The sequence below is a fragment of the Lemur catta genome, chromosome 5 (genome assembly GCF_020740605.2).
Source record: "Lemur catta isolate mLemCat1 chromosome 5, mLemCat1.pri, whole genome shotgun sequence".
Taxonomy (NCBI): domain Eukaryota; kingdom Metazoa; phylum Chordata; class Mammalia; order Primates; family Lemuridae; genus Lemur; species Lemur catta.
The window spans coordinates 112876314-112903116 of record NC_059132.1 but is presented as its reverse complement, the minus strand read 5'-3'; the positions used below and the strand labels follow the sequence as shown (position 1 = coordinate 112903116).

The window sequence follows — 26803 nt, the reverse complement described above, 5'->3', positions numbered from 1 at the left end:
TGGAAAGAATCCACCACGTTTGCTTTCAATGAACTGTGTAGCGGGAAACCAGTTGACCCACCATTGAAATTAAAGATACCAACGTGTAACACCCAACAGGTTTTTCCATTTTTATTATGGGCACAAAACCATTGGTCTGATATACTGAAAAGTGACAGTGTGCCAAAATGTATACACAAGTAATTAACATGCTAACTTAAACACAGGGATTAAAGTAATTTCTACTACAGTTAAATTTTAAATGCTACACTGTACAATAATCATAAACAAGTCCACATGGCAATTATGTAACAATAAAAAAGAAAGAAACATATTCCATGTTCTCCATTCCAGCAGCAGTACCTTTACTGATAGTAACTTGTTAATTAGGTGTGCTTATATATTGTCTATTAGCCTATATTGGTATGCATGCTAAAACCGCTCTATTTCTATTTTTGCAAGGCACCATACAATACGATCTCTAAGTTTCAGCACTACTAACAAAAATGGCATAATGCTAAGATTAAATGCAAATTTTAATCTAAAATGGTAAATAAAATGAGAATTAAGATTTGAAAATTTGACCTTGGGGCAAATGACACACTTTTTGTGAAAATATAGTTTAAATAAATTCTCTTTATCTTCCTAATTTAAATTTTTTACCCTAAGTTGCTGGCAGAAAGATAAAAAAATATCTCAGAAGGAAAAGAAATCATGCTGTTAAAGAATATTAAAAACATCTACATAAGACTTCCATCAAAATTAAAATACAGATTAGAAAGGAAAACTAAATTTTTAGCTTTCAGAATCCATGGTTTTCCACAGTTGCCATTTTGTAAAATATCCCATCACATCCCTAATAATTTCATGACTGGAAACACTGGTATCGATGTAAACACAGCAGAGGAACCTGCAGCCGTCACTCTGCTTTTCTTAACCTGTGGTCTCTCTCAGTCACCCTGACTCGCTCTGGGCTGCGAAGATGCTACTCTGGAAACGCAATTAAGCTCATGCATGATTTTACAAAATCCTTGCGGCCAAGGTCACTAACAAGTTCTTGTAAATATAACTTAGACTATCTCTCATGAAAAAAAAAAACACATACAATTCCAAGCACTGGCTGTCATTTTGTTTGTGTGAGATTTACAAAGTTTTTCTTATGAAAAATTTATTTTAGTAGATCTTCAAAACTTTCTTTTGTCTGGCTAGACTCCATATGCGTTTTCTTTTTCTGTAAGGCATATAAAAACTCAAAGCAAATGACTCTTATTTAAACATAAAGTTCTACAACTTTAGCTTCAATATTTGAAATAATTATACAAAATATATGTGAGGTTTAGAATCATATTGTTTTGGGGGCAAGAAGGTAATTCTTAACAGGCTGTCACTTTGTAAATACTAGAAACGTAGAATTTATGGATCTCGTCTGCCATCGATCAAATGTACCCATCATGGTCGTCACCACCATCATCATCGTCCCCTTCATCCTCATCATCATCTTCAATTTCATCTTCATCGTTCATAAGATCGTCTTCAGCATCCTCATCATCCGTCCATCCATGGAAATCGCCACTGGCAAAATCTCCAGAGATCTCAAGATCGATAGCTTAGAAAAAAGTAGACATTACCTTTATTTGACAGAGTAGTGGGACAATTTCTGAGAGAGGTAAAATTCTCATGAAAATTGAGAAAATAAAAAAAAACTAATTTGTTCTTCAGCTCATTTAAGAAAGATAAGGAAATATCCATTCTCTGGAAAACTTTCATATGTTAAAACACTATCGTATTTTAAAATGTGCGAGCCCACAGTGGGATGGATCACTGCTGAGGAATGCTTCAGTGGCAGTTTTTATAGAAGCTCATGTCGGACTTTAAATCTTACAAAGTATTTGAAACTTCTTCTACAAGTGTGGTAGGAAGAATGGTTTTTCTCCCCAGATGTTCATTTCCAATTAACAGAAGCTATAACTATGTCACTTTCCCCATAAAAAGGGCCTTTGCAAATGTGACCAAGGCCAGGACTGCAAGCTGGAGAGATTATCCGCCTGGATCCGAATTGTCGCTTGGGTCCCTGCACTCAAAGAGCATCTCCCAGGTGGGGTCAGAGGGAGACGCACCACAGAGGAACGGCCAGAGATGCGGTCTTGTGAGTTTGAGTTTGGAGGGAGGGTCCCTGAGCCAAGGCAGGCACGGAAGGGAAGAAACAGGTTCCCTCTGAAGCTTCCAGAAAGAATCAGCCTGGCTGGCCCCGTGGTGTTTGGTTAGTGACCCCCGTGTCAACCTCTGACGTGCAGGACTGTGACATAGTAAATTGGTGTTGTTTAAGCCTTCAAGTGGCACCTGTTACTACGACGGCAGACAGCTGAATAAATAATACAGCTAGTCAACATTTTAAAACATTTTTTCAAATTTTTTAAATAGCTATTCGTATTCGCTGAGGCAATAATGCACACATATCTCAGCACGTGTTGACTGTCATCTCCTCAGATGCTAGTTGGTGTTTATTTTCTACTCTGATATCTTCATCTACAACTCTTTGGTAGTTATAATACACCCTATTAATGCCTATTGATGTAATTGAATGTCTACACATTAGCTAATCTCACAATATCACACAGTGACATTCCCATCGTATGTTAAGAATTGGTGTCTCTATTCTCCAAGTTCATGTATTTTCTTAATTGCAGCATGCTAAGAACATTCAGAAGCTCGTGCTTCTAAAATAATTTATGGTTCACTTATTGAACTTATTTCCATATAATTTTCATTTACAACAGAAAAAATAAAATTCTTCATCCATCACTGACATCACTGATAACTGAAGTAATTAGCAACGCAACTACATATTACAAAGGCATGTTTAAAGTACATTTAAACTACATACTACACAGACATGTTCACAACCTCTTCCTACATAAGACTATAGGTCAGAAAACCCAAACCAAGCTATTATAAATGCTTTGGAATAAATGAAGCAGAGCAGGAATTTAAGCATTAAATGAGGTCACTTTTTATTCTGTACCATTTCTCTTTTCCTAAATAATTTGAGTCTATCATCCTGAATATTGCATGAAGGAGACATCTAAACATTTTCTAAAATGCAAGACTAAGTACTTTATTTTCATTTGTGATCATTTTTTGTGTTAGTTGAAAAGCAGCCCATTAACTGCTGGTGTGTGGGGGGGCATGTGTAAAGCGAAGTGGCTTTTGTTGTGAAACTCTCCACAGCACAGACAAAAACGCTGGCTTGAAACTTGCATTCTGGAAAAATGTTTTATGAAGTACAAAAGATACCACTTTTAAAACTTTAAAACGCATGTATGTGATACTCAACTTGTTACATTATTTTTTAGGTTTATAGATAAAATTCACATTCGTACTAAAAAATTAGAATATTAGCTATAATGTAATTATCCTTTAAACAATTAAACCACATTTTTTCTCACCCAAACATAAGGAAACATGCTCATATAGCTGTCATTTATGGAACTTCTTTAAAAAGCTTCATTTTTCTTTAGCTGGTAAAGCCTCATATTCCCCAAGTCGCGCCCTCCAGAGGTACCATCCGGGGACGGGGACGGGGCATGCACTGGGGGTCGCTGGCTTGAGTGGAAAGAATGAAAAAGTTCTCCCCTTTCTGAGAGGAAAGCAAGTGTCTAGCAGCTTTCTGAATCTGAAGCAGGAAGGGAACCCAGCTTTTAATTACCGGCCCCAAGACACACCCACTGTCAATACCATTTATTGTCTCCACAAGTCCTGACGCGGGGAGCAGACTGTCCTCCCTCCCACCCTCCCGTGTGACCCTCGGTCCCTGCACAGGGCGGGCCCAACGCTGGGCCGGCCGAGTGAGGCCCTCAGGCACCTGATCCTGTGCCTGGGAAACCGTGGAACAGCTTCCTCTTACCACAGTCCGCGACCCCGTTGATCCTGGAGCCCACGACTTCGTTGCCGTATCTGTCGACACACCAGCACTGCCCGACACTGCCGTGGCACTGCGTGGGCTTGTAGTAGCCGTCACCGTCACACAGGGGGACGTACTGCCCTGCGGGACACACAGACACACGCGCGTTCCGTGAGTCCGTTGTGCTGGTGGCTTTCTGGACAGGCATCTGTCATGCACCCACCACCCAACTCGAGACCCACACACACACACGGAGCGTCCACGCCGTTCCAGGCCTGGTGCCAGCCACGCCCCAGGAGAAGACAGGCAGGGTCCGGGCTGTCACCAAGCTGGCCACTGCCGTAATGAACTGCTTGCACTCCACGGATTTGTCTCTCCTGTTAAGCAGGTCACTATCCTACTGTGCCTCACGCTGGAGAAGGCGGGGTTTTCAGAGGCACAATATGAATTGACATCTGACTGTCGCCACGCTCACACTAAATCATCCAGATCACTCGGCAAGGCCTGCAAGGTCGTCACCATCGTGTCACCACCAACTTTCTGTTGCAGTCCCCAAATTTCCCTTCCGACGCTCCAAGCCCTCTTTCCACATCAGTCTGTCTCCCCCAAATCCAGGGCTGCTCCGTCTCCACGCACCGTCCCACCAGAGCCCCCCTGCTCTCTCCTTCACGTCGGGACTAGACTCCAATGGGACACCCAACAGACAGCCTGCTCTTCCGCTGACGGAGTTCCCGTGACTTCTCTTACGTGTGTGTGTGTGTGTCATCATTGCACGCTTTCACCACAGCACTGTGATTCCCTCAATGTTTGGAAATATTTACTTTCTCCTTATTTTTATTGTTGTATAAACAACATCTCTTAAACCCAGTGGGATACCGGGAAAGACAGACACACACTTTCATATCTATAATAACTAACATAGGACACGGCACATTGCTACGGAAAAATGCTTAATTAGTAATTTAAAAGTGAAGTCACACCCTTCAATAAACACTCCAACACTAGAATGTAAGCCCGGGGAGAATAGAAAATTTTGCTTTCTTTTTTGGCCATTTTTTTTTCTGTGACCAGAGGCATTATAGTTATTTGGTGAAATAAAATAAATGAACAAATGGATAAAGTATGAAACTCATTCAGCCTTGCAACCATATGAGATCATAATTTTACTGTCTCAAAAAGTTTAAAATTTTTATATAGAGATGATTAATTTAGTTTTAAAATTATCATTCCTTTGAAAAATTGCAACAACTGCTCTTTCAGTGAAGTAGATAGACTGTCGCCAATACTGAAAACTTGAGAACAGCTTCTGCGGATTTAGGGCCAGCAAAAACAGGGAAAAAATTCAGCTTTGCTACATCTACATCTTTAAAAACTGCCATGATTTGACTTATGTGACATAAAAATATTATGATATGTGGTTAGTGTGACCATATAGTTTCTTCTTTATGTCAGTATACTTTAAAGTAAGAGAACACTACGAAAAATTATTCTAGGACTGCAGATATCAACCAAGATTTAATTTGCAAATGGAACATGTGGCACCTACTTCTATGTGACTACTGACCAACTCGCCGATGCATACCATTATCCCAGCCAAATTAGAAGAAATATTTACGGCATTCAGTACTCTCTAATAATGATTTTCATTTATATTAGGAAAGAAGAATGAAAGTGACGCCTTCCTAATGGGTGCTAAGCATGTTTTTTTGTTTTCGGTAGTTTCAAATAATCAAAGCCTGCATTCTAGTAGAGTTTTGTTACTAATATAGACTTTGATCAAGTGTAAAATATTTTTCAGGTGAATTCGAATGGCTTTTCCCATTTTACATGGCTAAACTTTGATTTGCTGAGTCAAACTTATATAAGAATGTATTATTTCTACTTGTCAGCTGTGATAGCTCATGCACCTTGTAACAGTTAAAACAAACATGACACATTGTAGCACTTGTCATCAGTAATTTTTCATACCTAAAAATGTCTTATTACAAATGATTATGTTTTTTATTTTGTACAATGGTCACTGAACTAATAAGGATTCTGAAATAATAGGAAAAATCTTCTCATCTAAACATACTATATTATAATTTCAAAGAAAATACATCAAAATACAACACAGATTGATCAGATACAGGGACATTATAGAGTTACCTGCCACTAAATACACAAGAGTGTTAATATGCCTGAAAGAAAACATTGCCTGTGTGCTGTCCTGCTTTGGTTCCTAACACAGAACAGCAGCACCCAGACTGGTGACATTCAAATACAGTCTAAAGCATTTGGTACATGCAAAACGTTATATGTAGGGGAAGCAGGGTGAAGAATGTACGGGAACTATGTATTATCTTTGTAATAGTTTTTATACATTTAAAATTATTCTAAAAAAAGTTTAAAAATTATATGTTTACAAGAATAAACAATTTTATGTAACAGTTGAATAATCTATTGATAGACAAACATGTAAATATTTCAAGGTTTGGGTGAAATTTGAAATATCTCTATCTATCTACCTATCTAGTCATACAATTTACCCACTGAGAGTAAGGTAGTAAAAAATACTCACGAAAAACACTAAAAAGTCTGTTCAAATTTCCCTGAGGTACTCATAGCATTTTTATCTAATTTATATAAGTACTTGCCTTAAATAACATGTACATTTATATATATTTATATATATATATGCACACATACATCTAAATGTATTTGCCATCAATTTTTAAATTGTTAACCATAGGATTGGAATTGAATTTTCTGCTGATGTTTTCACTTTAGTGTTGCTCAAATCTCCTTTTTTACTTAATAACTTTCAAAAGGAACATTATATTAGGGTAATAAAATAGACATAATATCTTTCAATAGGTAAGGTAATAAAAGTAAGTTTAATGGCTTTCAAAAAGTTCATAAATTTTGCTGCTGAAATGTAGTGCAGTCTAGTCTGCCTTTGTTGGATTAATATTGATTTGATGTCGCCGTGTCCCCGGGGCTGTGTGTGAGCGGTGAGGCCTTCGCAGTGAGATCCATTACTCACCTGGGAGCTGCCGCTCCCCCTGCCGCTTCCGGATGCTGCCCAGCTCCGTGTGACAAGGCGGGTCTGCAGGACGGCACAAGCGTTACTCCGGGGATTGCGGTTAAACTATTACTAAATATCAAAAAGTAACTGAGGTCGTTATTTGTCTTACATAACGTGTTAGTTTTCCATATCAAAGACTGGGAATCATTGTGATAGTTTAAAGTAGCTTCTTCATTCTCTTAGCTGTCAAGGATTTTAAAAAAGCATCGACAACAGCAGGCGCTACCACATTAACCTAATTCCTAGTTTTTTTTTTCCTTCTAAATTTGCATGAAAATTATACTTTTCATTGTTTCCTTAGATTCTCAAAACTTTATCATACTATGAGATTTTTGGCTCTGTTTCCCTGTACACACTTCATATAATGATCATCTGATTGATTCTGTAAATGTGATTCCAATTACACGTTACGTTTGCATTTCCCAGCACAGAAGGCTGCACAGAGACCCAGCATCCTTCTGACCCTTCACTCTTCCAGAGGATTAAGACACCTTTTCTGCTGGTGAATTTCTAAAAAGCTAAGCCATTTTGAAAAGTCTGAAAGACTAAGTCATTTTAAAACTAAATGAGTAAAAATAACTTTATGGTGAATGCCCTGGTTCACTCAGCTCATCTAATAAGATCACAAAATAGAACATTAAAACTCCACAGTCTAGTGATAAAAAACCCATTTATTTTATACCGTGGGCAAAGCAGATAGCAAATTAATTTTAATGATTACTTCTAATATCTATATTCTTATTATCTCTATGTGCTTCTTGGTGGTTAATAATGGAAACTATAATGAAGTACATTAATATGAAATATTAATTACTATTTTTCATCTGATTTAGCATGTTTTGCATACCTAGTAGAGTTATTTTGTTCAACATGCTGCTTATTTGCTCTGTTATGAAACACCTGAATTAGAAAAAAACCTACTGAAATAATTGGGGCAGACCGCACTTTTTTTTTTAATCCTGAAGGAATTGATATTATAAAATACGACACTCAGGTTGACCATGTGCATCTTTGGCGTCTTGTCCTACCTTGCTGCCTCTGGAAGCAGTAACACCACTCGTTGTTGGACACCAAGCCGTCCTTGTACGTGTCGCAGGAGTTGAAGAAGGCCCTGGTGCACTGCTCGTTCTTGTCCAGGTAGATGCTGCCCAGCTCCGACTGGTCCAGCAGCAGGTCGTAGTTGGTGTCGAGTCTGTTAAACATCCAGCCCAGGGAATCCTTGCAAATTGGCAAGATGCTGGTATCAAACCCTAAAGGCAAAGGCAGAAAATGGTTAGTTAGGTACGAAAGCTGTCATAAGCAGAAAGCAAAACAAATGAGTGTAGTAGGCAGTCAGTGTAGCACCTACTGACTAGTCAGAGACGCAGGGCTCCAAATTCATCGTGAGTGAATTATTTCAAAGTCAAGTGGGTTTACTGATATCTGCCTTTCAGAGTAGTTATCAGAATTAATTAAGTGGAAAGTATCTGGTACTAATTAGTCATTCATTCAATGACAGTTACTATTTCAATTATACATTATTTCTATTATTTTATTGTTCAAGCTTCTTCTGAATAAACAGTGTATCATGATAAATGTCTTATTAGACATATGTAAATATTTTTAAACAATATCCTATTAATAAAGAAAACTAAAATTAATTTTCATTTCAGGAAACGAAAGTACCGTTTTAGCAAGAGCATAGTTAACACATGATAAGTGATTAACTTTAGTAATGCCCTCTATCTTGGTAGAACTATGGTGAGTGTGACATTTCACATGAATTTGATGATCACAGAAAGAAAAACTGTCGTGATTACAGAGCTACTGTGTCTTCTACTCTGCTCATGGCAATTTTGACAAGTGCACATGTGTTGCAATGGGAGGACGGGTGCACCGGATGGGGGGTATGGAGAGATGTATCCACGCCACATACTGTCAAAGACGGTTTACCAGGTAGGCTACGGAACTAGGGAAGGCTCACCCTAAATAGCATCAGATGCAAGATCAGTGTTTTGAATGATTTAAAAATACTTGCTTTCAACAGTTTTTACTTTTCAGGTTTCAGCAGGCTTTAAACATTTTTGACAATGTAGTTTTCATCTCATTTGCTATTTTCCATTCACTATGCGTGACAGTAAACTAATAACTCAGTTAACTAGCATGGAAGAAAGGCTGTGTTTGAAGACATGGAGACTTCTGAAAACTGGGGACCAAAAGGATTTAATCTTCCGCAGCAGAGTTAGAAGAGTAGTTTAATGTTTATGAGTGGAATTTTCTCTCTCATGTAGTGAGATTTTGTGTTCAGAATAATCGTGAGAATTAATTAATTTTCAGAAAGCATCTGGTACCAATCTAGTTACACGAAATCTATTTTGATAGTTTTAGTTTGTTATACTGTCAGTTACCAGAATACTTGCAAATCAAGATATGGATGCTGAGGATTAAAAAGTAAATATGTACAGACTCTAGGAGATTTGGGGGCTTGGGAAATTTATAATTTCACCACCTGTGGGAATTTGTTTTATTAAAATAATTTATTCAGAACATATTTAGTGCTTTATATCTGTGCATCACCGTAGTTGACAATGGGGATAAAAGGTATAAGAGGTGTGACATTGTGACATTATCATACAAATATAGAGAAAGAATTTTACTATTTTTTTTGTGGCCTGTGTTTTCTTTGTAAAATTGCAAATTTTTATAAATCTTTGTAAAATTCTCTGTTTTGTCTTATTTTCTGCAGATACCTTTTCTTAACCTCTTTGATGTTGTCTTCTTTCCTCATAGTTCAGATTCCTGGTTAAAACTGTTCAACATTCTATATAATACATAGTTTTATTTTGAAATCAAGATATTCCTTTATTAAAAACAGAATGTAATAAAAATGACAACATTTCACTCACTCAGTGAGAAGCAGCCTACTCGTTCATGATTCCAAAACTACCAACACTAATAGTAATTCCCATTGTTTAGAATGACATAGTCCCTAAAGAATAGAGCACCTATAACCAAACTACTAACCAAACCCTAGTTCCTAAAAAAAGAAGCTAACCAAAGTTTGGTACCTGGGGAATCCACTGAGTAACTGCTCAGGACACAATAATGCGATGAACAATTTCATCACAGTATATCATTCACTTAGTACATTTACTTTACAATTATACTTTTCATCTACATAGGATTATATTAATTTTGCAAAAATAAAAATATATAATTTCTGAAAAATTCAAATATCTAAATCTTAAGATAATACCTTCATAAGACTAACGTGTATAATTACATTTTATTATATAGAATTATAAAATAAAAGAAGAAAATGCCAGATGTCTCAATAATTAGAACCAAATAAGCAATAATCTGGATCTTTCGTTTTATTACTTGAAATGAGAAAAGAAAATTTATCTACTCTTTCTAAATCTTTTGTTTTCAAAACATGAAGTTCTCTGCTATACCTCGGAGGCTCCTAATTGCATTAAAATGGGGCATTGTTTTGAGCCATCTGATCCCAAATTCAATCTTCCCTGGATGAAGACAGCACGACACAAAGTGAGCAATATCCTAGTGAGAAATTGGAATGTATCCACTTACCCTGGAGGCTTAAGTAATTCTATCATTTTCTCTGAGTCAAGAGAACATTTGGTGTAAAGCAAAAAATAAGACATTATTTTAATCCTAGTCAGGCCATTAATCTGAAGATTTTGCATATGTCCTAACGCCTCTCAAGTTGATGAAGGGAAGATTAATACACTATCACTTCCAAAGAAAGTATATACTCTTGATTACAACTATATTTTTGAAAAGCCTGGCTGGGTATAGTATTCCTGTTATGTCACTTTTGAAGATTTAAATAAGCCCAAATCAAGGTATAGAGATTATAATAGGCACAACAGATACTTACTGAAAAAAGTATCAAACCAGTATTTTCATGGTAATGATAACAGGATCAGGCTAAATAGCTCCATTTCCTTCAGCTTCTTATTATAAAACACACTTTAAGATTTCTGCCATCTTACTTGCTTTTCTATGGCCATTCGTTTAGTTTTCAGTGGTTGCTCTAAAATATCTCCAAACGGATTATATTCAAGAAGCCTGGTTTTTTATAACAGTAGACTTAAGTTGTTAAAAAAAATAATGACAAACTTTATCAACTTGCTTAATTTCTTCAAAATCTGTGACATTCTTGACCTTTGTCAAATCATTTAACTATGAAATATTTACACTATCCAAGATTCAAATAAAAACCAGTTCTTCTTGAATAATGACTGTCCAATTCTTTATGTAAAAGACTGTGATAAAGATTAGTTGATTAAAATCTCAGGTTAATGTCATATTGTGTTTGAGAGTTAAGCATAACGACTAAAATAACTAGTAGGAAAAAACCCTACTATTTTCACCATATTTTAGAGTGTTCTGGTGGGACAGTAAGATACTGACACTTAACTGACGCAAGACACAGAGCAATGTTCATTTGACAGCCCGCGTAGGAGCCTGCAAGTCCCCTTTCTTTATAAAACTATATTCCACCTTCAAAGTTCACTGTCTTTTAAAAAGAAGCAAAGTATCTTTCCATTTAAGCTTCACCGAGTCTTCGCCCTTTACTCTGCTACTGTCAGAATCTCGCCCTCCTGGGACCCGCGGAGCCCTGGGCAATGGCCAGCAGGCAGCAGCAGGCTGCGTTGCCACTCGGATACCAGGACGTCGTCTAGATGGTCTGCAACCAGATATTAACCTGCTCAGTAAACACATTATTGTTTGGACCCTCCTAGGTGCCACGACTTCTAATAGCTGGGGTTTCCTCAGTGGAAAGTTCCTGGGCTCATGAAGCTTTCATTTCCTTTGGAAGAGAGGGACAACCTGGCAAACGTGTCTGTGTCAGGCAGCAGCACGTGCTGCGAGGAAGCCCCAGCAGCTCGGGACGCAGCGAGGGCCCTGGAGTCGCCTGCGGACGTGTCACAGAGCCTGACAGGAACCTGCCCCCGGAGCAGACCCTGGGCTGGCATCGCTTTCAGCAGTACAAGCAACCCTGCGGCCCGCGTTTCCTGTGCTCTCCAAGTACATTCAACTCCAGAGAAACCTCTTGTCATCAGTCCACTATCTTAAGAGAGTTTCACAGCATTTCTTAGAGAAAAAGCTAGAAAGGGAAATAACATTTACGAGTCTGCACAACCAGCCGGGCACCTGCCAGGCGGGGGGCACGTGCCTTTCACGCCCCTCCAGGTCTGGGAGGGACCAGAGTCCGAGCCCAAGCCCCGGGAGAAACTTGAGAGCAAGAGGTAAAAACATTCCAGAGTGAGTATTGGGAGGACAGGTGTGAACATGAATTATTTTTTAAAAAATTAATATGTGAGGGTCTGGAAGAAACCTTTTCCCTACCCTAGACATACTGTATTTATAAATACAGGGGCAAATATACTTAATTGTTGTTTCTATTAAAGAAGTTCAATCTGAAAGCCATCAAAAAGAATTATATCTAGCAAAAATGTAACTAATTAATCCAAAAATGAACCTGAAAAACTCCCCTACAGAACAGGGAAAATACTGTAATTTCTTTCTGAAATTCCCAAGAAGAACTATATGAACAGTCATCACACATTCAAAGATAATTATTATTTCTAAAGGTAATAGCTTAATTATACTTTTATATTAAATTCCTTAAGAACATACGTAACATTCACAACTACAGCAGGTTGAGCCTGCAGACAGTTCCTTTAGTGTGAAGAGAGCAAGCCGGCGTTTCAGGACACACAGACCATGGGTGGCTGTGTCATCTCACTACGTGGCTTGGTGAGAACCTGCACTTTGAGGGTGACGCGAGAGAGCGGATAGGCCATGTCACCACAAGCCGCGAAGGTCACACCCGGCACTTCTCTGTCAGCTGACACGTGCTCATCATGGCTGCCCTTCCGCTTTTCTCGTATTTTACAGCAAAGACTTCAATCTATGAACGATTCAGCTCATGTTTCAATATTCTTCTTATATGCATTAAATGCAAAAAATAATTTATGCAAATGAAAATAATATAAAGTGAAAAGTTTGTAAAATTATGTAACAAGTGCCCTATTTCAATTTTTATGTCCTATTTTCATGGACTTTTAAAAAAGACTTTGGAAAATTGTACATGTGATGAAAAAATTCTGTAATAATCACATGGATCTTATTTTTTCTTCTGTGTTTTGTTTCCTTGGTCTAGTTCACACAGGGTCAAATTTGAGACTTCAGCAAAGCAGTCTCTAAAAAGCTACAATTTGGGGGAGTCCCACTGTGTTCTCTAAAAATCTAAGTATTCCAAAGTTCTTTCCTTTATTTCCTGTATATTCTACTGTTTGCCACTTTGATGGAACACTGAAAAATATTCCTATTCTTTCTGTTCTGCTGCAGGCAAAATACTCTCTGAGATGACATTTCTTTTTTGACCATCACAGTTGGTCCAAATGCTTTATTTCCATGACAAATAGTGCAGGTGTGTGATTTTTGTTCCACATCTCCATAGTGGATAAACATTGAATCGCGTGTTCTGCTCTAAATAGCCCATTGGGAATAAAACCTCATATCAAAGACAACATTAACTATCAAATTTAGAAGTCTTACTGCTTCTCTCCGGCCACAGTAATGCTTTTGCCTTCTTGCTTTGGCTTCCACTTTCATGAAGGGCCTTGAACCAGTCCCGCAGCCTGTTTGCCACTTCCCGGAACTCCAGGTCACTGCACGCTAAAGACGAAGAGAAAACACACAGATCTTGAATAATAACTTAGCACTGCACTAGAGCTATTTCTCAGATTATTCCAATGAACTGAAAAGTAACAACAACTTAAACTAAAAAATGTAATATAATGGCTACTTGTGTCACAGCTTTTTCAAAACTAAAAATAAATACTTGCTTCGAAGATAGCAAGATTAATACGGTGATTGCATTCTGTTTAATAAAGGGAAATGCAGAACTCCACTTCCACTCTGCAGGAGAATATGACACGTGGTTGCGGATTCTTATTGTTAACGTCACACACATTGGGGCAGGATATTTATGTGATCAACACCTTTGCCATGGTAAGATAGTGGGACATCTGAGAAGATAAAGGGTTAAAAATCCAAAATGAATAGTATAGATCTGCTGTTGGCCATACCTATCATAGTATGCAGTGATCGAGAATCCCTCAACAGTACACTCTCAACACGTACAGGAAGGCACATGCATAAATACACACTGTTGCTCTTTATTTAGTTTTATCCTACATATTTGTTAAGCACAGAAAAGGAAGGGCTGTATTATTTGTCATTAGGAAAGACTGTAAAATATTTAAGAAAATAATATTATTAAAATTATTTAAAATATGTAACATATTTAAGAAAATATCATGTTTCTGTTGTAAAAAGTGAAATATTAGGAAACTTTGACATTTTGAACTATTAACTTCCTGTTTAAAAAAATATTATTTACCAATTATTATATTCTTTAAAATAGTCTATACAATAAACAGTAGCAGAATGCATTATGTGTGAGTCACTAATGTTAAAATATGGCATTCGATTTCAGTAATCTGCTGTGAAAATGTTTTGAAAATACAAAAAATCATTTATTCACATTGTTTAGAGGATATTTTTACTGCAGACCTATTTCCTGTGCATATTGCAAATGTGCAATTTCCTCAGCTGACAATCATGCCATACTAATACTCTTCTGGCTCATCTTGTTAAAAGTAATAATTTATGCAATGATACAATGTTATATCTAATACACAGCACACAGGTTACAATGTGTCTCATATATCAGCACCTTGGAGTGGGGCCCCAGTGGCCCTTCACAGGATGTGCCAAAGAAAACTGAAAACCTACTTGAGGAAGAGGGATTGTTCTACATACATGCACATACACATCCATGTTTATGTGCATCACATGTCTCGAGAAGGATGTACATGAACATAACAAAACGATCTTTGGTTAGGGAGCTCGATGAATGGCGGGAAGTGGTGTGAGGGAATCTCACTTTTACCAGTCACCTCTTTTTCCTTTTAAATTGTGTGCTATATAGCTGTATTAATATTCAAAAATAAAAATTTGAAATTTCTTTAGAGAAATAATTACAAACGCATCCAACCCTTGACCCAGCAATTCTCTTTCTTCAGAGTCACCGTGCAGGTGTACAACATGTACACAGTTCAATTGTGCTGTGTTATTCACTCATCACTGTTTAAATAGCAAGTGTGTTAGCAACATAGCTGTCCATCATGCATGCTATGGGAATGAGACCTGAAGGAGGACAATTAACACTTATTGACCGTATTCGTTAAATCAAAAGCTCGAGGATCAGCTTCTTTGATGACACTTATTAGTTTAGATATTTGTTCTGTTGCCCAAGTCACAGGGCTGTGGCAGCAAACCTGATACCCCTAATTCAGAACGTGTTCTGTTATATTAAAGTGAATCTTTTCCTACAAGCAAAGCAGCACATCAGCAATATATCTACACAAGAGTACTGTGTATCCACATCCCAAATTCTTAACGTTTATTACTCAGAGAGCCTCACACAGAGTTAGAATTGACAGAGAGATGCCAGGAACAATTCAGGGGCTTCTGTAAGCCCAGAGCATCTAGTTTTGGAGGTCCCAACCTGCAGTGTTTATTAAAAACAATATTTTTACATAAAACTTTTAAAGACATTTTTATAATTTTTCAAGTTAACTTTCTTTTGCCAACAATTAACTCATTAATTTAAAATTGACAATGATTTATCTGAAATCAGTATCCAAACCAGGGATTCTGGTCAAATCAGAAACTTTAAACCATATCCTTCCTGAAATTAATTAAATCTGATAAACATAAAATTTAAAAATTAATAAAGTTGATACATTTTATAATTATTAAATTGTGTTCATTAATTTTGACTCTTCATTTTTCTTTTCATTGTGTATCTTAAAGTGGACATTTTTTTCAAGTCTCAAGTATTTACATAAGTTCGTATATTTTAACCGGTACCAAATATTCTGCTTATTACAAAAAACTGTTAAATGCCCCTGGTTCACTCACACCACCCTAACTGAATGTTTGTGTCCCCCCCAAATTCACATGTTAAAACCTAATCCCAGTGGGAGGGTATTAGGAGGTGAGGACTTTGAGAGGTGGTTAGTCTTGAGGGCAGAAGCTTCACGAGCAGGTTTAGTGCCCTCAGAAGTGGTGGCAGTGAGCTTGCGTTCCTCTTCCCCTGGCAGGACACACACGAGGAAGGCCACCCACGCACCGGGACGCGGCCTGCATCAGTCACGGACTCTGCTGCTGCCGCCTTGGTCCAGGACTTCCGTTCTCCAGAACCGTGAGAAATGAATTTTTGTTTTCTATAAGCCACCCAGGCTGTGGGATTCTGGAACAGCAGCTCAAATGGACTAAGATGCACTGAATCATACTTAAATTTGGAGGGCGGGGCACAAACATTCAGATGATAGTGCTCTTCTAGAAGCTTTGCCTGGCAAATGAAGATGAACTGGAAATTTAAAACAGAAGGTGTATGTGAATGCATATGTACACACTTGCACACACATATGTTTGTGTGTACACAAACTTACACACACATAACTGTTTTATTACAGAGTAAAATGCACATAAGTCTCGTTCCGGAGAAGGTTGGAGCTATTTTAAACTTTTTTTCTTTAAAAATTCCTCCAGGCATTGTTACAGCGAGACAGATAGATTTGGAGTAGACCCTTTTATAATACAATAGTCATGTTTCTTCTGCACAAAAGTGCAAAATCAGGTAAGCTGCTCTCCAAATCCTCTCTGACAAATAAAATACACACACATACACACACACACATATATCTTAGAGAATTATTCCTTACCTAGGCTTAGTTCAGTCTGAGTGTGCTCTATATTAAAGTTACACTAAAAATTTTAAGTGATAAATTATGAAAGTGAAAGCATGAGTCCTCAGCATGCTATAAATTACACGGTTTTATTAAAACATGAGCTACAATTTCTATAGCCATTAAAGAATATTGATGTTCACAAGTACATTTCAAACTTTGTCATTCATAAATAATTTGCCTTTTGAGGATCAGCCTAAGGATGGGGGTGCTCTGTACCGGGGGCGTTTTATGCAGATGTTAGACAGAACACGTGGCATGGCTGAGTCTCTGAGCAGGCGTTTGGGCAGCAGTAACATGATTCATTACACTCTGACAGCCAGCGGCATTCTGGGTTATAAAAAGGTCCCTCAGAAAAGCAGGAGCAACCAGGGACAGGACCAAGCGACAAAGTGGCATTCTAGGAAAACATCTTAAAGATGACAAACTTTTTGGGGATATTTAATGTCCTGCAAAACACAGATATATCCATTTCTGTCCTGAGGATAGGACGAGAATGAATATTAGGCTGTGCCAACACTTTTTAAACTAAAACATCTGAATCAATGTATTTGGGCCTTCAAATATGTGCTGATCTTTTCCGCTGATGGAACATGGTACTGAAAGCTTAGACTCGTCTATGGCATTTAATAACAACGTAACCTAAATGCTATTAAAATTCCATGTCTGGAGTTATTACTAATTTGCATTTCTGGAAAGAGCAATGAAACATACTTACCTAATTCGTCTGAGTGTATACAGGATTGTTTCCATCCTTTCGCTGAACGCAGGTTCACTGCAGCACTGATCAGAGACGCAAGCTTCCTCTAATTTTAGTCTTTACCCTCTATTCTCAAGGAAACCGCAGAGCATTAAGTCATCAATAAAACTGAAAGGAAGGGGGGCTCACTCGCAGCTCCTGCGGGACGAAGTGGGGATTAAGGTCGCTTTTATCAGCAGACGGGTGAATGCAGCATGGCACTGTGACCTTCTGCTGGGTTTGGGGACACCGCTGGCCCATGGTATCCAAAGATACTGATTAACTTTCTGGGGCTGCCATAGCAACGTCCCACAGACTGGCTGGACTAAAGGACGGGAAGTTATTTTATCACAATTTTGGAGGATGGAGTCCAAGGTCAGGGTGCCCGCAGGGTGGCTTCCTCTGCAGCTTCTGTCCTTGGCTTGCAGGTGGCAAACTTCTCTTCTGATCCGGACACCAGTCAGATGGGATTAGGGCCCACCCATGTGACCTCATCTTACCATCCCACCTCTTTAAAGGCCCTGTGTCCCACTACGGTCGCCTTTGGAGGTACTGGCGGCAGGACTTCAGCATACGATGGGGATGGACCATCGGAGGACGCAGGCACTGAGCCGCTGGCGGGTCATCACCAGGGCACGGACGTCCTTAACCACCCGACACTCACAGCGTGCACGTAAAAGCTCTTTCTTTCAAATGCATGTTTTCAGATATATTTTAAATATATCTGAAATACATTCAGATATATTTAGATATATATATTTAGATAAATATATTTAGATATAAATAGATTTCAAAATCTTTGTGTACATTTGTTTCTGAATCTCAAACATTATATTTCCCTGACAATTATCACTCATAATCGCATATTGAATAAAGAGACGGACAAACAGAACATACATTCCTCATTTGTTCCCAAGTTCAAGCGATGACGTTGCACCTAGGAATGACGCGTCCGTCTCTAGCCGTTGCCGCGCAAGGAAACTCGCGATGTGGCAGTGGCCCTACCACAGCGTCCCCAAGACACAGCGTGGGAATCGCGAGGCCGCAGTTACGTTTTGTTTCACGAAGGAGGGTCCCAGAGCAAAATAAGTTTAAAAACACAGACACGAAAATCTGTTAAATAAATTTTCCTGCATAATTTATCAAGATGTTTAATATACTTTCAATCAATATGCATATCTAAGAGTGATATGTAGTATTATCAAATTTTATTTTTCATAAAGGCTACCAACCTTTATTAGAGAAAGATTTCTTCACAATCTTGAATTTGATTGAACTATGACTCACTTACCAGTTTCAGCTTATCTATGATGGGGATATTGTTTTCCAAAATTTAAAATTTTAATTTTTAATTATTATGAATATATAATAGTTGTGCATACTTATGGGGTATATGTGATATTTTACAGATATACAATATGTAATGATAAAATTAGGATAATTGGGGCAAAGGTGTATGTCACTTTAAGCATTTGTCAATTCTTTGTGTCAGGAACATTTTAATTCCACTCTTTTAGTTAGTTAAAATAACAAATTATTGTTAGCTATAGTCACCCTATTGTGCTACCGACTGCCAGAGCTTATTCCTCCTACTCAGGTGTATTTTGTGCCTGTTAACCAAGCCCTCCTTATCTGCCTCATTTGTTACTACAGAATGACATTTTCTTCCAGGCAAACACATTTTATGGATACGTGTGCATGCGTGTGTGTGTGCATTTTAAATGATACTTTAAACGATACCTTGGGTTGGAGGATGGATGGATGGCTAAACAAAGAGAAACTGAAGCGATACTCATCTTTTTTTTTTGTCTTTCTTTTTTTTTTTTTTTCTTTGAGATTCTTCTTTTGTACTGGCAAATTTTAGAAATCTAGAAAATATGTTTTATAATCCATATAGTTTACAAACATAGCATTCCATTCTAGTAGATTTTCTTTCCTACTGGATGGTAATTTTATGGTCACATGTGTCTACAAAGAGCGACAGTAACAGTCTGATTTCATAGACGGGGCAAAGCAATGCAGACACATCAGATTATTACTGCAGCGGGTGGACGGGTGGAGTAATCTTTAGTGGACAAAGACAGGCAGCAGAGGCTGCAGAAGGTTAGACGGTAATCAGATAGTGCATATTTAATCAGATGAATTCCATCCAGGAGCCTGTCAAGAACTGCTTCTGCTCTCGCGTAATACTGATAGGAGGCCTGCCTGCCATTACAATCAATTGTAGGAGCCATTAAGAGAATTACTGTGGGGTAACAACGAAGCTGCAAGCTCAGGGGTTGGTACACTTGGCAATCATCTGAGATAATCAGAAACCGGCTCTGCAAGAGCAACACTGGTCAGAGACAAGGTGATGAGTTTTCAAGTTCATGAAACACCCTAAGTATGTCTCAGAAAATCTTTTAAAATAAATATCATTTCAGTAGTTCAGCTAACTTTCTTCCACACATAGTAAAAAGTCTAATTTAAAACCGTGCTAGAATATAATTACAGTTTTTGGAAAAGCACAACAAAATGTTAATGAGTTTTTACTCCACACCCTAGATTCAAAGATAATTGAGAGTTGTAGAAATGCGGTATCATTTAAAAGTTATGTTGAAAAACAATACTTAAATTATTCTATATTGTTAAAATATAGGTATATTTTCCTTAATTACCATTTTATTGCTATTCAAATATTATGTACAAAATAATATAGAAACATTTAAATGTATGTCACTTTTTAATTCAAATCCACAAATTAGAAAATATCCATTAGTGGCTCAAAATACTTCACATAATTCAAGTCTTTGTCATGACCCCAGTAATAAATTAAGCTTTTTGATTACAAGCAATGCATCATGCTACATGTTTTATATCTTCTTTTTTACAGTTTGCCATAAGTGAATAATTTTGTTTTAACAAGGTCATCTCCTTGAAGAGTGTTTATTTCTTAGCCAATTTACCTATAAGTGATGCTTTTATTTTGCACGTTAATGAGCTAAGTTAAACAACGATTAAATTGAAAATGGTATTTTTATGAAAATATTATTTTTCATAAAGTGAAATATTATTTTTAAAACCTTAAACACTATGTGTCCTATATGTGTTAAATACGTGAGCATATTATATAAGGTATGTGATAACATTTTAGTAAGTTATAAGAAATACAATTGTTTGGATTATTAATGTTTCATACTATTTATTGTTTTGTTGTAAAGCATACATCCCTATAATTAGGATGTTGACCTTGAAGCACCCATCCCAGGGCAATGATGGAAAATGGTTGCTATTATCTGCAACACACTATCCTTATTCATAGTAATAAAATTACCTTGTTAATTTTCAAAAGTATATTTTATTATATTTCAAAAAATTTCACTTTTAAAACATACCAGTTCTCAAAGGATCTCTGAACTTTTTTTATTATTACTTGGAAACAGAGTAATTTAGGAAAATTCTTTTATTTTATTAGTATCATTTAGATTAAGATCACCTAGAGTGGAATACAAGAATATCTAACTCTTAGTTATTTCAGAATGCACAAAGCTAGTAAGCCATAATCAACTCTTTAAAGATCCATGTTTTGCCTATTTTGTTTTATACCTTTAAAAATATTTAATTGGATGATTTAAAAAATCTAGAAATGTTAATTTCTTAATTAGGGGTTCCAAGCAATGTTTTCTTCTATTAATCATTATTCTAAGTTATGAAGACTTTTAATGCGGAGCAATATTCTTGAACTTTATCAGTTATAAAAATGCATATTTTCTCTGAATTGTTATTCTAAGTGGATTAACCTTTAAAATTTTTTTTTTATTTTTGGTGATGATCAGGGAAACCAATTTGCTGGTGAGTACATGTGGTGCTTATTTTTCCATTCTTGGGATACTTCACTTAATAGAATGGGTTCCAACTCTCTCCAGGAGAACAAAAGAGATTCTATATCACCGTTATTTCGTATAGCTGAGTAATACTCCATGGTATACATATACCACATTTTACTAATCCACTCATGTATTGATGGGCATTATTATGGGTACCTAATAGGCATATATATATTTAGGGGGTACATGCAATATTTTGATATAGGCATACAATGTGTAATGATCAAATCAGGGTAACTGGGGTATACATCACCCTAGCATTTATCACTTCTTTGTGTTAGTAACATTCCAGTTCCACCTTTAAGTTATTTTGAGACATACAGCAAATTACTATTAACGATAGTCACCCTATTGTGCTACCAAACACTAGCTCTTATTCCTTCCAACTGTATTTTTGTACCCATTAACCATCGTCTTCTTACCCCTCATCCCAACTACCCTCCCAGCCTCTGAGAAGCATCACTCTGTTCTCTGTCTCCATGAGTTTGATTTTCCTTGATCCATTGTACGAGATGTAGCATTTAATATACACTTCACTTTCAACTAGGTCTTCAATATTCTGAAAAAGACTATTAAAATCAAATTTAAATTCAAAATAATCAGCCTTATAGTATACGTAAAGTTAATATGTGTATTTCATTCACAGAAACATAAAATAAAAGTGGTACATGTGATTTTTCCCTAAAAGAAGTATGCAGATAACTAGAGATCTCACTTGGTAGAAATTGTCACACTCAGATAAATTCATTTTAAATGTTTTCACTTTAAATGCAGGAAGAGATTCCAACTGAATGATCTTGGAGAATTTTGGTGAAATGTTCTATTTCTAGAAATAGTGTTTTTATTTATAGTGCATTCCTATTTTTATTAGTTCAACTAAAATATTCAGAATATATTAACAGTATGATACTGAACTTTTGTTTGGGGGATATTCTCATACTGAATCATAATTCTTCACTGAGATGAATTAAATTTATTATTTAAAAATATTAAAAGGATAGATATAGTCAAAGTTCACACATACACACATATGGCCCAGCACAAATGCACATAGAGTAACAATACATCATGTTTGCTCTAAGTCATTGGACACAGGCTGCTATGGAAGGCACTGTGGGCTTGGCGGGTGTGGGGGAGCAGAGTAAACTTTAAAATTAATAAATATCAGCACTTTGATTTTCTCTCTCCTTAATGTAGCGTAATGAATTTCTATTCCAATGATCCCATTTCATGAGGTAATTAACATAAGCACTATAGTTATCATGTCAGGGAAACACAACTGCTTATTCTCACTGCTTCAAATTAATGTCCCATACACACGTTCTGCCCATGATTAATGTGTCATAAACCCCCAAATCATTTAAATTAAAATACATTTTCATCAAGTAAATCTGATCTCATTGTCTCATCACAATTGGGAAGACCACTACTCAGCCTGCAGGACCAAGGCTGGGGGAGCGCACAGACAGAACGAGCCACCAGTGTCCGGGGAGGGTGACAGCGGCGTCCCCAGCACACCCTCACATGGCACCCCGGCCACACCTTCGACCCCAACCCGAGACGGGCCGGGCAGCCCGAGAGTGGAGATCCAAGGACAAGGTGGGCTCTGAGGGACGTGTCTGAAGGGACATCAATGTTCCATCTATTTCAAATTGAAAAACAGAAACTCTAATAATAGTACATGGCAACTAGAAGTTTATTCTCAACTATTTATTCATTTAAATGATCATTCATTTCGATGAGGAATTATCATCAGAAGAAGGAATATTCAAAAATATCATTAGGATAAATTAAGGTAATATATGTAGTTATATGTGTTATATTTTATGATATATTACATATTATATATCAATTATATTAGGGAAAATAAAAATAATTATATGGATATATTTTAATTGCATATATATATAGATTGGCAAAAAGTGGCTCCCACAATGAGTATGGAAAGACTTCTAAAATTTCATTATGCATTTTTTCCCCTCAGAATTCCTAAGCTATAGCTCATGTCAGGGCAAACATTTTCCATATTTGGGAATTGTTCCCATACTGTTGGAGTGTAGCTTAGATACTGACCTTATTAGTAATGAAAAATTGTGCATTTATTTTCTGTGATTATTAACTTCCAAATAAATTCTCTGATCTTCCTTAAAAATGACCTTCTAAAAAGCTGTGCACATTTTTAAGTTTTTAATATGTGTTAAGTCTTATAATAGGCTTTTAAGATAATCATCCCATACAATCAACTCTCTAAGGCATTTTCCCCATTTTAAAGATGAGTAAACTGAGGCTCAGAGTATTTACATGTTAACCTAAATCCACACATCCAGCTAAACTGCCTAACAATGTATCATATCTTATATTAAATGCTTTGCATTTCATGTTGTTCTTACTATTATGCATAGTTACAATAACAGGTGTTAAAAAAATAACAGCATAATCTGGTAGAAACTATGGAATAATTCCTCTAAGTTAAAGTAATTATCTAGAAAATCAATTTAAATAATCCGTTTTAATTGCAGCTCATCTTTTCCTTTTCTCTCTTCTTTGGAAATGAAAGCAATTCATTTCAAAGTCATTTGAAGTCATTTTCATATAAATAGCCCACATTTTTCTAAGAATTTTTATCTTTCAATCTCTTTTTTAGCTTTAAAAAAATGAATTGGCTTTGTTCATAGATGCTATTTCAACTGTGAACGTGTGGGTGATTTTTAGTATGTGGTGTTCGTCTGGTCTGTCTCTAATTTCTTTACATATCCTGGATAATTGGTGCTATGAGCTTTATTATTCATGGTGAATTTATGCCAAAATGACTCTCAGGTGTGTGTACGTGTTCAACTGTGAACGTGTGGGTGATTTTTAGTATGTGGTGTTCGTCTGGTCTGTCTCTAATTTCTTTACATATCCTGGATAATTGGTGCTATGAGCTTTATTATTCATGGTGAATTTATGCCAAAATGACTCTCAGGTGTGTGTACGTGTTGACCCTGGGGATTTTTAATTAATTTCACTGCCGTCAATCCCACTTGCCCAGGGCACCCCGCGTGCACTGCAAGGCCGCGGTTTAAACGCGCGCTTCCCCGCGCCCACCGCAAACACCGCGTGCTCAGGCCGGTGCGTAACGAATTTCAAGCCACAGAAACGCCAGGCGGTCCGACAGGACGTGCGGGAAGCGCGTGGTCCACAGTCTCCTCCCGGCCCAAACCCAGGAAAACCACAGCAATAACGACAGACGGAAGCAGCTAAGGAAAAGCCATCAAGGGTCGCCCAGCGTCCCCGGCCTCTCCGGCCCCAGGGACGGACCCCACGGAAGACACTTTCCAACGGCGGCGGGACGGGGCGGGGGTGCGGGGCTCAGGCGGCCACGGGGACGGTCCCCGATAGCCACGGACGGTCGGGTCACCCGGTCACCCCTGCGCGCCGCCACGAGCAGCGACACCTGGCTCCGGGTGTGAGCGGGACCCGGCCCCGCCCCGATCCCGCCTCAGTCTTGCCCACCTCGCGGCGGAAGTGTAGGGTCCAGACACGGGGGTCCAGAACTCGGGGGTCCAGAACACGGGGGTCCAGAACACGGGGGGGGGGTCCAGAACTTGAGGGTCCAGAACACGGGGGGGGGTCCAGAACACGGGGGTCCAGAACACGGGGGGGGTCCAGAACTCGGGGGTCCAGAACACGGGGGTTGCAACGAGCAGCTGCTCACACGGCACCTGCCGCGGTTCTGTGCACATTGACAGGGGCTCCAGACTCAGGGTCAAGGACAAAGGTCACTCTATTGCTCACAGCAACGGGAGCAGCCAGGGCATAATCACGGTCTCACCATTTCCCTGAGTCACACGGTGTGACAGGGCCCGGGTGACACGAGAACGGGCGGCGCCTGCACCGCAGGGAGCGACTCCGCGCAGGAGCCCGAGTCTGCGTGACTGTGCGCAGCTGTCCCTTTCACGGGGGCTTCGCCAGCTCTCGTCCACCTGCAAACGGCGTTGTCTCAGGGGCTGTTAAGAACCGACAGGACCAGATCACACGGGCTGAGTCTAAGTGAAGGTTGCCTTCAATAGTGAATCTTCCAGAAATTATTTTATTGCTACCAGCTTCCCAAGACCACCTCCTGCCTTTGGAAGGAGCTAACAAGAGGTGATTAAGATCTGCTGTGTTTACCTGAGCAAAGGTGTGTACCTGCCCGGCTGGAGACAGGCACCAAAACAACAGCAGTCAGTACAATTGTTGATGGCATTAATAAATGTAGTGACAACTCATGTTGTGCCATGTGCTTGGACTCTCTAGTAGCAGGTTACCTTGTTTAGGGTGACACAGAACTGCCCTCGGTTACCACTAGGCTTTCCCAGAGGAAAAATACAAGGCTCATGTCAATATTCAAGAAAATAACAGCAAAAACAGCTAAAACAGCACCATTTTAAATGAGAAAAACAGGACCATACATTCTGACCAGCTTGACCCTTGGGCGCTTACCTGCTCCGATTAGCAGTAAATCTATAGTTTGTTGAACCAGCCGTGTTCCCCACGGACTACACAGCTGACGCACGCTGCTAATCTGACAGTGAAAATAATGGCCCTTATGCACACTCCACTTCTCATGGAAAAAAAACAAACAAAACCAAAAACACTATGGCAGATTGTGAATAGATTCAAGACCCCATTACGAGAAACATATGCCAAACACATCTATTTCAGAATCTCTCTCCTTTTAAGAAAAAAACTTTTGGTAGTCCATAAATGTAAGGTTTAAATTTCCCAAAACCATTGAATCTGAAATTTTATTATTAAAAAAAAATACTTTAGAAAAATACATAAGCAGCATAATTCTCAACAGTCCAATTATTACCCCTCATTTTGGTTTTTATAATCAGAAGCTTAATTAGTTTTAGTAAAATATCTTCAGCCTTTCAAAATGTATTGGTTGATATGTCCAATAGTCTTTTCCTTACATATATTCTAAATGCTGTAGAACTCGACTGAATATTGTTTAATATCTTACAAACTGAAAAATACCGAGTGATTAGTCACAGTTTATAAATTTAGTGACATAATATATGATTTCTTTATATAAAGAGTTTCATATGTAAATAATTAATTTTTAGATGCCAAATTTTTCAAAATTTCCTTTGTATTCAATTAGAAAATCACATCTTTTTCTAAACATAATTTACCTTGGATTTATACATTTTTGTCTGTCTCTTTCCAGAGAAGAAAAATATTTATTATCAGCAATACATAGGAATTAGATAATATTGTGTAGCTTATCACATTACGTAAGCAACAATTTTTCCCACTTAGTGCTTTACACCAGGAGTTCGCTAATAGTATCACATTACTTATCTCCCAAGGCACACAGATTATTATTCTCATAGGGTTTAATCATATTTCTAGGATAAAGAGCTTCCTCTTTGACATTGTGGTGGTGTA

At 37.9% G+C, this 26803-nt stretch overlaps 1 protein-coding gene across 1 annotated transcript in view; it reads right to left on the bottom strand.

Moving 5' to 3' along the window:
- Positions 1-1406: 1406 nt before the first annotated feature.
- SPOCK3 (SPARC (osteonectin), cwcv and kazal like domains proteoglycan 3) overlaps positions 1407-26803 on the bottom strand; it is a 237746-nt gene continuing 212349 nt past the window's right edge. Inside the window, exons 8-12 of the mRNA XM_045550706.1 lie at positions 13518-13637; positions 7976-8197; positions 6906-6968; positions 3884-4021; positions 1407-1585 (exon numbers count right to left, since the gene is read on the bottom strand). Coding sequence (XP_045406662.1) covers positions 1416-1585; positions 3884-4021; positions 6906-6968; positions 7976-8197; positions 13518-13637 — 713 coding nt within the window. The 3' untranslated portion in view covers positions 1407-1415. The remainder of the gene's footprint in view (positions 1586-3883; positions 4022-6905; positions 6969-7975; positions 8198-13517; positions 13638-26803) is intronic.